This window comes from Pyricularia grisea, chromosome VI (assembly GCF_004355905.1).
Source record: "Pyricularia grisea strain NI907 chromosome VI, whole genome shotgun sequence".
Lineage (NCBI taxonomy): Eukaryota > Fungi > Ascomycota > Sordariomycetes > Magnaporthales > Pyriculariaceae > Pyricularia > Pyricularia grisea.
In genome coordinates this window covers 1,255,394-1,267,320 of record NC_044974.1, presented here as the reverse complement: position 1 = coordinate 1,267,320, position 11,927 = coordinate 1,255,394, and the positions used below count along the sequence as shown (strand labels likewise).

Sequence of the window (11,927 nt, the reverse complement as noted above, 5' to 3'; positions counted from 1 at the left end):
CGATATAAAAACGCTAATTCCGTTAACGTTATACGTTTAAAAATTTGGGAAATTATTTTAAAATTCGTTATAAATCGATAAATAAACCGTTAAAAAAATTATGGTAAAATCTTTATTTATATAAGCTAATTTATTATTTCCGTTCGATATACCCCATTTTTCCGGGATTATACCGGCCGTTATAAATTTGGTTTTAAATTTTTTCCATCGTTTTTTCCGTAGCTTTTTTCGTATTTATTTATATTTAAATGGAAAGGGTAATTTGCGGAATTTTATTCCGGGGTTTTTCCCGGTTAAAGCGTAAATTAAGGTATAATAATTTTTTATTTGTTAAAAGTAACGACGATTATTACCGTAATAATATTTTTAAATAGGTAATTTTTTATTTTTATCGTAATTCCGCGCGCGAATCGGTTTTGGGTTACGTTTTAAAATAAATTTTTTAAAAATCGCGTATAATCTAACGAAATTACGCCTTTTACCTATTAAAGGGTTAATAATATCGTTATAAAACGCGTTTTTAAATTATTTAAAAATATAATCCAAAATAATAAAATAATTTAGTTTATCCAATTTATTGCGTAAATTTATGGCCTATAAAGGTTGGAAACGTTTTCCGGCCTATACGAATTTCCGAATTGCTATATTTTTTTTAAAATTAACAATTTGGTAATTACAAACTTTTTTGTAAATTAAATTATAAATTTTAAACCAGTTCGTTTTATTATTTATAATACGCGTTAAAATTAATATAACGCGGTAATTTTTAATCGCTTATTTTTTAACGTATAATTTAAAAGGTGTAAACTTTTATTGCAATATTTTAACCGTTTTTTAAAATGTATTTTACCCGTTACGGTACGCGGTAAATAAAACCGTATTAAAATAAATTAAATCGGTATTTTTAATAATTTATTAGTATAATAAATTAACCCGTTTAAATTATTTTTTTATATAATTATTTAATATTTCGTTTTTTTCGAAGGTTTTATTTACGGCGTTTTTTATTTTAAAAAAAATAAAGTTTATTAATTTAATAGGTTTTTCTAATATTTTCGATATTGGTTAATTTTTTTCGTAAAACGTTTTTACAATTTTACGTAACGTTATTTTTTACGGAATTATATTTATATTTTATAATTTAAATTTAACGTTATATTTTTCGAATTTGGCGCGTTTAAACCGTTCGGTAACGGTTTTTATAAATTTTTCGAATATTAAAAACGGTTTGTCGGTTTGTAAATTCGGGTTTATTAATTTTTATATACGTAAAATTTCGGCATTTTAACGGTAGGTTTTAAACCATTTTGGCCATTTTGTTTAAAAATTAAATATTATAACCGATTTTTAAAATTTTTCGTTAAAAATTATGGTAAATTTAATAAATTTGGGAAAATAAGGGCTATTTCCGGAAATAGCCTTTAATTTGTAAAAAAAAAAAAAAAATAATTATTATAACGTTATTAATATAATTTTTAACGCAATTTGCGTAAAATAAAAATTGCAATAATTTATTGCTGTACCGGGCTTATAATTAACGCATATTAACGAATACGTGCAGGCAGAATTAATAGGGTAAGAAAGCCATGTATTGGGTTGAGTAGCGCTATCTAGCCAAAAAAGCGCGGAGGCTTTTTTATCCTGTTTTTAACGCTGATTTAACGCTCGTTGTCATATGATGATTCGATCTATCGGATTATCTAATGCGACACCTACCATACCTATCTAGAGGTAGGCACTTTAGGTAGTAAACCAGCAACATAATATAATTTGAAGACCTTGTCTCTTCTTCCAGTTTGTTCTCATATAACCTCCTTCCCCCTTTGTACTCAATACAACAACACATTGCATATATTGTCAGACCGTCCCTGCATACTGCGAGTCGAATCAAAGGTTCATTTCGACCATTTCCTATTTTACCTTTCTACCCCAATCAGAAATATCTCGGCCAAAGTCATGAAGTCTCCACAGAACACCACGGGACTCTGTGATCAGTGCCAGACGATCCCTCTTTGGGATCTGCCGCCTTTTCAACTATCTGATTATACGCCCGGCCTAGAACAACTTGGGAAACCACACTATCTCAACCTAATCCGCAAGGATGATGTGCCTGCCGCAGCTAAGCCAATAGGGTTTCATTGGCACCAGGACCGAGGCGGCTTATGGCAATCTGCTGCTGGTGGATGCCCTTTGTGCCGTCTCGTGGATAAGCAGGCTCGTCTGGTGCTGTCAGACTTGGATGGCGGCGACCACTTTGCGGCTGTCATGGGGGACAAACCGCGCCGAGATAATATTCTTCGGCAAGTGAAGGAGAAATTCAAGGCTCGTTTACGTTATGACGAGAAGGAAGAAAATCAAGACGACGACAATGTGGTGACGAGCATGTCTGCGATGATGGCCAACGAGAGCAATGTACCTCTGCCACGACCTAGTTTTGATCTCTGGCTCACAAATCGCGGCTCATCCGGCGCCGGCCTTATGGTCTTCTCGACCTCAATACAGGAGCCTGGGGTTGCTACAGAAAAGCGTCTCATTCCGATTGCCATCATTGGGTTTTGCTCAGACCCCGGGGATCCTCTTTCGGAAATTCTGCCGGGTCGCACAATCGAAGCAGTTCCGGGCCCCAGTGCTTTCGCTATTGCAAACAATTGGTTGGAGCAATGCAATAGTCGCCACCGACTTTGTTCTGCGACCCTCGGTCAATTGCCTGATCTTTTACTAGACTTGGGCGAGGCCACAACAAATCAGAGTCAACCAACAGTCAGACTTTGCAAGCCTCCTGATGAGGAGCCTCTGCAATATGTTGCGCTTAGCTATTGTCATGATGAAAAGTCTGGTCATAACGTCTGGAAAAACTTCAAACATAGCCTCTCCAACATGGGAAGTAATCCCACATGTGCACCAGGAGAACACGTGAAGTATGAAAACCTTTGTCGGGTTTTTCAAGACGCAATAGTTGCAACTCGGAGGCTCGGGCTGCGCTACCTGTGGATCGACTCACTCTGCATCCCAGGTGGTGACGAGAAAGCCTGGACCCGAGATTCGGAAAACTTAGCCATGGTATACAGGAACGCTTATCTGGTAATCTCAGCTACGGGGGCTTCTGACCCCTCAAAAGGTCTATTCGAGCAGCGAACCCCCAAACATTACGAGCACTTCTCAATGAAAGCTCGGTCAGCAGACGGAAGCTATGCAGAAGGCAACGTTGCAGCCCTATCGTTGCCTCTCCAAGAAGAGATATGTGGTCGCTGTCCTGAACTGAGGTCCGAGCCTCTCAGTCAACGTGCCTGGGCCTTCCAGGAGCGTGTTCTTGCCCGGCGAATATTGCATTTCACGAGGGACCAGCTTCGTTTTGAATGCATTGGTGGCGAGTTCGGCATGATGTCAGAAGATGGAACTTGCAGTGCCTTGCCACGCTTTTTTCACTTGCCAAACCGATTGGAAGACGTGGCTCAGCCACTAGGCCCCGCCCAACTCAGAGATACTGTCACAGGCCAGGTTCCACCGGCGGAATCTACCTCAGTAATGCAATTGTGGAGTATTATGTTGCTATGGTATAGCAGCCTAGATCTCGCCGACCCGTTAGATCGACTGCCTGCCATCGCCCAAACGGCGCGTGCCTTTCGCGAGATGGTACAGCTGCCTGACACAGATAGCGATTATCTGGCAGGAATCTGGAGAAGTCATCTTATTGACGGATTGATGTGGGAATGTATGATTGATTTGCCGAATATTCATTCCACGGAGATTCGGGACGGCACACCCTCATGGTCTTGGGCATCTGTTACTGGCCCTGTCCACAACATGTTGTGGACATGGGGAAATTACAACCTCATTGGAGAGATACTAGAAGCTTATACTGATGTTGCCGACCCTCGCAAGCCTTTCGGGAAGGTCACTGGCGGCTTCATAAAGCTCCGAGCACCAACCATAGCTGTGTCAATGGTTGAGGCCCCTTTCCCAACTGGAAAAATAGGCCTGCAACCAACCGTGGTTGGGTGTTCTTCTGGTCAATTGCAGGTTAAGGGGGCATCTTTTGACACGATTGACGACAATTTTGACCGCTCCGCAGAAAAGGTTCGCCAGATGAAACTGTTCGTTGTGTTCTTGGCAAATTCACTGGAACCTAGCCGTGGCGAGGAAGTATACCATGGTCTTCTCGTTACGCTCGCGAACGATGATGATGATAGCGTGCTGAAGAGAGTTGGAACGTATATCCTGACATCGAAGCAGGTACTCAAATTGGGGATTGACCTGGATAGTTTGGTGCAGACAATCACGCTCGTCTGAACTCCATTTTTTTCTCCGTCTGTGGAACTGGGACAGGTACAAGTGAAATTCAGTACATCATTCTAGATAATACATACCTAGTTATGGTAACATACTTTTAGGGCTGTATTTGGCAGTCGCGTGATAACAACGTCATATCCTCCCTGAGCAAGGAAACCTGATATATGCGTATAATCGAAAGAGCAAGTAGTAAACTAGAATTGTACTTTGTCCATCTTGAGGCTTATACATTCAACGCCATGGCTTGCGTCGTTGAGCTTTCGTGTCATTGAGGCTTAGCACATGGCCATGTGGAGCATCCATACTTGGGTGGTGGAGAAGTTAGAACGCTACCTTAATTCCCAGCTTACCGCAACGTTGTCCACTAGTCTAGACTAGGTGTGGAAAGCCTCGAGCTGCTAGCGCTGTAGGATTGGGGGAACCCGAACATGGATGCTGCAACAAACTATTCGTACAGTGACACAGGTCGTATACTATAGTAGTACTAGTTCTAGTTCTAGAACTAGTCTATTGGAGGCAGCTTGGGCAGGTAGGTGGATGAATTAACTTGCGCGTCTGTTCGCTGCTTATTGCATAAGGTAGATACTCCGTAAGTAGCTCTAGATATACTTGCAGAATTTTTTTTTTTTTTCTTAACTTGAGCAATAGACATATTTCATCTTCCATGTACTTTGGAATTTCAGAATCAAAGGCTTACAACCATGTATGGACCGAAACCTACTGTACGGACTAAGTACGAAAGCCACGTGTCAGGGAGTTTTCTTATTCTACCTTATCTACTACCCGGGGATGCACCAAAGGTTTCCATTTGGACCAAGACAAGACAATTGCCTGCCATTTGGGCTATGCAGACTTGGCAAGTGGGTTCGGCAACGTAAAATTAGGCGATCGATAGGCTTTTTGAGTTCCTCTTGTTTGGTTTCAATTGGCAAACGAATCCACATACACGCAGAAGAGTTGCTGCGCTTGAGCTGATTTCTACATGGTGGAGAGGGTGCAACCTCCGCACAGCAGTCAAGGTCCCATCGAGGCCTGAGGAAAAAAAAAGCCCCGTCCCTGCATGGGCTTCCTGTCAGCGCGTTTTCACCTAAGATGCACCCTGGCGCCCCAACCGTTTCACAAGGACCCATCCTCGCTGTCGGTTCCATCCCATCTCTCTTCTTTCCCATCGTCTCTTGTTTTGGGATCATCTAAACTCCTCTATTCTATTTTTTCCTTTTTGTCATGACAAATTCTAGTCAATTGGACGTTTGATGAGATCAGATTCTTACCGAGCGATTCACTTTCGCAGTGCTAGAAGTGCCCCGCCAAGTCCGAAACTACAATAGTCTGGTACGTCACCAGTGGCAGAATCGAATAAGACCAGCACCCTGTCCACTGGCTGTGGCTGGCACGGGACCGGCACAGCCAAACGTCCAATATCAAGTTCTTTTTGGAATTCGCCACTGCTGAAGAACCACAAAACGGCAAAGAAAAAGTCGCACAGCGCCAGGCAATCATTGAGCTCTGTCTTCTTCCGGCCTCGAGTAGGACCAGACGACGGGACCCAGGCTGTCATGTCTCATGCTTCCGACGAAAGCGCCAAGTGAACTGCCCATTTCGGTGTTTTGGCGAAGCTCTGGCTGGGAGACAGAGGTTGCACTTTTTATTTTGATCAAAACAGGATATCTGAACAAAAAAACAAACGCCAGAAGAAAAAAAAACATCAGCACACATTTGGACAGCGGCGAATTTCTTTTTCAAGTGTTGTATTCGTCTTGGCTGTCCTTTACACTTTGGTCCAAGCACCATTCCCTTTCATATGGATTCAACTTTATCTTTATAGGGCGAGTCCTCCAGCACGATGAGTGCAACCACGACACCTGAGGAGCGCCAATGGCGGCTCACAAGTATGGCTCAGGAATGGAATATTCCGCTGGGACCAATGGATCCTCCTTCGTTGAGTCGGCCGATTTCAGAGCGTCTGTCGGCAAGTTTTCCCAACGTGAGCCCCAACGATGATTACATGGCAGATGAGCTTTTGAAACGACGTCGTATAAATGTAGAGCAGTCACAACCTGCACAGGGCACCCTCAAGCGTGCCTTCACCAGCACCAAGAAGAAAGGATCTTGGGAGCCCAAGGAGATCTTTGATGCGCTCGACTCTCACGTCGCCAACGCAGGCTCCGCCGGTGTGGCTGACGCACTTATTAAAAAGCTTGTGACGGCCGGAGGCACCGTCAACCATCCGAATCCCACCAATGGCAGGAGTGGCGTGGCCGGAAAGCTTCTTGTTCGACGCAAAAGCCTCGAGTCTCACCATTTTGAAAGGAGTCGCCTACTGCAAAAGGCGGTGGAGAACCAGCAGCTTGATATGGTTACTGTCCTGGTTCCGCACGCCGACCCACTGGCCCTCGATGGCAGCCTACCGATAGCAATGCGAAGCGGAAACCTGGAAATCACGCAACTCCTGTTAGTACACGGCGCGAACGCATCACAAACGGCCGACGGTCAAGATGCCTTCCGCCAATTGTGTATGGCCGGGGGTCAGGCCAACATGGTCGGGCTTGTTTTGGCGTCAGATGGTCGTCCATCACCGGATTGGATATCGCAAGCAATGGTTGACGCTGCACGCAAGGGGTGTCATGAGACGGTACTACGGCTCAGCCGCTCGACGGCAGATGGCAGCTTTGGTGGCGGCGCTGCTTTGAAGGCAGCTGTTGGGCAGTGCCGTGGTGACATCACGCTGGCGCTCCTCACCGGAACCAAGCCTCCCAATGTGTCCTGCCTAAACGACGCCTTTAAGCACCTCTTCGCTCACGCGACTATTAGCCCAAGCGAAAAGCTGGCCCTTGCCGAGATGTTACTGTGCGCGGGAGCCGAGGGCGATGCTGTTTCCGAGGCCCTGATACAAGCAACGGTCACGGAATTCTACGATATGATTGATTTACTGTTGTCACAGGGAGCTTCTGTCGAGTACCAGGAAGCCAAGGTTCTGCGAACTGCTATATCTCATGGAAGGGCAAGCTTGGTTCATCTCCTCTTGAACGAGAAAACATCACTGAGCGCAACAAACGCCTCTGCATGCGTCTCATGCATACCCAAACGTACCAGCTCGGAGGATCGGCATTCGCTTTTATCATTACTGTTGCGCAAAGGCGCCGGGGGCCCGCCCCTGAGCGACGCCTTGATCAACGCTGCAGAGGCAGGCGACAACGAATGCGTGAAGCTGCTCCTTTCGCCGCACTTTCCCGGCGGTCATCTTGCTGAAAGTAATGACTTGAAGAGAGGACCGCGAGCTATGGTCTACGAGAAGCACGAGATGGCGTCGGTTGATCACAGGGAGGGGTTGGCCTTGAAGATTGCGGCCAAGACTGGCAACCTGACCGCTGTGAAGATTATGCTTGGCGCAAAGCCTGCTCCCACAACCTTGATCGGGGTTTTCCCAGCACTCACAGGCTTACCTCCAGTCGACCGTTTCGAGATGATCGACGCTTTCCTATCAACTGGCACTCAGGGCCTCCCCGTCTCGGACGCTTTACAGCAGGCGGTCGCAGACAAGCCTCCGAGGCGCGATGAACGCTTGATAACATTACTATTGAAAAACAACGCAGATGTCGATTTCAACGGCGGTGCCGCGGTCATATCTTCAGTCGCCCACGGAGACATGGTGTTGCTTGAGACACTTCTTCAGAAAAAGCCCGGTCCGCGGACCACGATGGCCGCAGTTTCAAAAGCTATGCTGGGATCTGACTTGGAGGCTCGTTACAAGATGATTGCAATGCTAGTCAAGTCTGCCAATGGAGAGTTTGAAGGAACCGGCATCTCTGAAGCGATGATACTGGTGCTTCAGGAGCCCAAGGTCGACTTGCGGCTACTCGAGGCACTGGTGAAAGACGGGCTTGCCGATGTCAATTTCAACCAAAGTGCTCCCGTAATACTAGGTATGTGACAGGACCCCAACTTCATTTTCGCCTGATGTGTCTTGAACAAGCTTTGATCAGCGGCAGTTTACGCGTCAACTCTTATGTTTTGGATGAAAGTTTGCTGACTCAGTATGTTGGTCCTACATCAGCCGCGAGGCATGACGACCCGGCTATTCTGGATGTTTTACTTCGTTACGGGCAGCCGACTCCAGAGAGTTTAGAAAGAGCCCTTCACCGGCTTTCGGAGATGCCGTCTACTCCGGAAAAGGGCCACAAGATGGAAGCTGTTTTGTCACGTAGCAAAAACAAAAGGGACTCGATGTCGAGTTTGCTGGTGGCCGAAGTCCAGACTGTACTCAATACCCCACCGGAAAATCGGGCCCTAACCGTTGTCAAGACATTGCTGAGTGGCGGTGCCGATATCAACAGCCAAAATGGACGGAGTTTGTGCATGGCTGTAAAGGCAGGAAACGTGCAATTGGTGGACCTTTTGTTCACAGCAAAGCCAAACCCCGCGAGTTTGGCAGCGGCCATGCCATGCGCCCTCAATAACAGCGATCCTATGGACCGCCTGACATTTACTCAAAAGCTGTTGGATGCTGGTGCGCCAGCAATCGAAGCAAACAGGGCATTGGTACACGCCGTCCAGGCGTATCCAAACGACTTGCCCCTTATTAACGTCCTGGCAGCAAAAGCTAACAGCTCAGACGGCGATGCTATCACCAAAGCGGTCAAAATCGGGAGGCCTGAGATTCTCGAGTTGATACTAGCTAAAACGCCACGCAAGTGTGCGCCTCCTGTGCTGAACGCCGTATTAGCAGAGGCCATGAGCATGCAGGAACAGGAGTCAAGAAGTGCAGTCTGCCAGCTATTGCTGAAGGCTGGTGCCTCTGGAACTGCTGTATCCGAGGCTCTGCTTCAGGCGGCGGCTGACGCAGACTTGACCTTGGTAAAGATCCTAGTGAATGCCGGCGCAAGCATCGAATACCAGGACGGACAGGCTGTAGTGGAGGCGTGTAGAGCCGGAGCAAGTGAAGTACTAAAAATGCTCTTTTCCGGGCCGTCGGCTTCCAACTCGTTCAAGAAACAGACGCTGCTGCGAGGATTCCAGGCAGCAACTGACGTCGGGGATTTGCAGAAGCGTTGTGCTGTGTTTCGATTGTTACTTGAACGAGGAGTTTCAGGAGATGCCGTGGACGCTCAGCTTGTGTCGGCGGCAAGGTTTGGCGATGAAGGGCTCGACCTCGTGCGGCTACTTTTGCAGTGGGGAAGCAACCCAGATCATAACAGTGGAGAAGCTATCTGGACTTCGACTCGTAGCGCATTTCTCGGCAGCTTGAGGATGATGTTGGGTCTTGAGAACGTGGGAGGCCAACAAAAAAAGCCATCACATGCGACAATGATCCGATCTCTCAAGGCAAGCTGGCGACTAAGCACTGAGCCCAGATATGAGGTTATCAAGATGCTCTTCGAGGCCGGGTTACCGGTCACCGAGGAGGTGCATGTTGGTTTAACAAAGGCAGTCAACGACGAGCATGTGGACATGCGCCTGATAGAGCTACTGCTAGCCAACGGCGCCTCACCCCTGACGAACGGCTGCCAGGCCTTGAGTGACGCTACGCAGAAGCTGATGCTTCCTGTGCTGGAACTATTCCTCAAGTCAGAGGTTCCCAACTCGGATGTATCTTGGGCGTTCGGACAGGCATTTACCGAGGCCAACACGGAGTCATGGTTGTCCGCTGCTGGTCTGGAGGTTGCCAAAAAGTTATTGGACAAGGGAGCCGGGGGTGAGAGTGTCGCCTCTGCCCTTGTAGGCGCAATCGATCACTATGGGACGGAAAAGGACGCAATCGCTCGCCAATTCACAGACATTCTGATGAGCTCATCGGCCAACGTTGGAGCCGGATCTGGCGCGGCGCTGGGAAAGGCTGCCAAATCCGCCGATAAAGAATTAATCCAGAGGCTTCTTGCTTCAAACCCAAGCTCCGAGGCAATATCAATGGCATTCCCGCACATATTCGACCAAGACCTGCCAGAAGAAGAGACGCTTGAGCTCATCTCGCTCTTTGCCAGAACCAATGCGCAAGGAGACGGTTTAGATACTGTGTTCGTCAAGCCTGAGGAGCAACCGGTCGTATTCAAGGCGCTTTCTCGCCATCCGAGATCTACAAAAATTCTCCAGGCACTACTGGACGCCGGGTATTACCCCGACCCTATGACTACTGCTAGGGTGCGAGAAGATATCGAGGAAGAGGAGCAGGTCAGCCTCTTCTTTTGGGCACTACTTCAGCCGCAGAAAAAGATCAGCAACCCCGTACTATTGATGCTGCTAGAAAACGGTGCCAAAGCGGATTTCGAGACAGCAGTGTCCAAGGTTACGCCCCTTATGTTGGCAGTGCAGAGCATGCGACTTGATGTTGTTAGGGCGTTGATCATGGCAAACCCTGACGTTGCGGACGTTGCTGACGCAGCGGGGAATACGGCCTTGACGATGGCAACAGAGATAGGGGGCGAGGTGGGCACTGCGATGATGTCGGCCATACTCGCTGCCGAGCCGTCCAAGGACGACGGGTCACTACACAATGCTGCACGCGAACTGAACTTGCGGGCAATGCAGGTTTTGGTGGAGTTTGGTCACGATGTCGACTTCCCTAGCCCACTTCACGGAGGACGATCTGCTCTTGGTGAAATCTGCCTTCACACAGCAGATACGCCGTTGACTGCCGCCAGGGAGAAGGCCATGGAGAGATCGATGAAGTTTCTTATGGACAATGGTACAGATCTCAGGCTCCAATCCGATGAGAAGTCTGTTCTTCTGCTTGCTCTCGAGTCGCGAGAACCCGTTCCTACTGGCCGAGCCTTGCTCAAGGTTGGTATGTGGAAGCTCATCAACCAACCTTTCAACAACTACACGGATGGCGCATACACTTATTCACCTACCGAATATGTGTCTCGTGTCATGACCTCACACCCAGAAGAGGTCAAGGAGCAGCTGATCAAGCTGCTCAAGGCGAACCGTGCGACAAATGTCTACTATGCCAATGACGGTCCACAGCCCGAAGGGGCCACAGGGCTGCCAGACGAGCTGTTGCGGGCCGAACGAGAGCGAAGGGCGCGGGCGGAGCGCATAAGGCTGGAGCAGGAAGACCACAAGAACGCGTTGGCGCGCACGGACGAGGTTGCGGGGATCCAGAACCGCATCCTGGTCGAGCGGGCTGCCATCGAGGAGGCGCGCAAGAAGCGACTGCTGAGCGACGAGATGACTGCGATCAGGGAGCGTGCGGCGGTGGAGGAGGACGTCTTTGCACAGCAAGTGCGGCGGCAAAAGGCGGAGCGGCAGGCGGCGCTGGAACACAGCCGGCAGCTGGCTGAGGCGGAGCTGGAACGCACGCGGCTTGTGGCTGCGACGGAGTTTGAGGTGGAGCAGACCAAGCAGACGCGACAGATCGAGTGGGAGCGCAAGATTGGCGGCGAGCGTCTCGACAATGCGAACCAGTTATCGGCTCTGCGCATCAAGGAGCGTGAGGACATTGAACGCATAGACCGCGAGAGCGACAAGCGCGTGCGGTCGAGACTGCAAGAGCATCGCCAGCTGATAGATTCACAGAGCACGCTAGCTGGGCAGCTGACCGCTGCTGGGGTCAATGGTCGGCGACAGATCGGGTATATAAGTGGCGAGTTGAACTGAGCGTATTGCTCCTGGGCCCCCCCCCCCCCCCCCCCCCCCCCCCC

General features: G+C 48.4%; 2 protein-coding genes across 2 annotated transcripts; both read left to right on the top strand.

Annotated features, from left to right (window-relative positions):
• Window positions 1–1,956: 1,956 nt before the first annotated feature.
• On the top strand, window positions 1,957–4,290 carry PgNI_11502 (uncharacterized protein; the record flags this gene model as incomplete). Its single annotated transcript, XM_031131468.1, has 1 exon — window positions 1,957–4,290. One exon carries the CDS (start codon window positions 1,957–1,959, stop codon window positions 4,288–4,290), a length of 2,334 nt encoding a protein of 777 aa, XP_030976839.1.
• A 1,153-nt stretch (window positions 4,291–5,443) lies between these two features.
• PgNI_11501 (uncharacterized protein) lies at window positions 5,444–11,905 on the top strand. The gene is made up of 2 exons (XM_031131467.1): window positions 5,444–8,213; window positions 8,345–11,905. The coding sequence occupies exons 1-2, from the start codon at window positions 6,134–6,136 to the stop codon at window positions 11,881–11,883; spliced, it is 5,619 nt and encodes a 1,872-aa protein (XP_030976821.1). The 5' UTR covers window positions 5,444–6,133; the 3' UTR covers window positions 11,884–11,905.
• Window positions 11,906–11,927: the final 22 nt, after the last annotated feature.

Excerpts from the sequence above, each read along its gene's own strand:
- PgNI_11501 (XM_031131467.1), top strand. The coding sequence starts at position 6,134 with ATGAGTGCAACCACGACACCTGAGGAGCGCCAATGGCGGCTCACAAGT. Across the intron at positions 8,214-8,344 it reads AAGTGCTCCCGTAATACTAG|CCGCGAGGCATGACGACCCG; the intron begins GTATGTGACAGG and ends GTCCTACATCAG.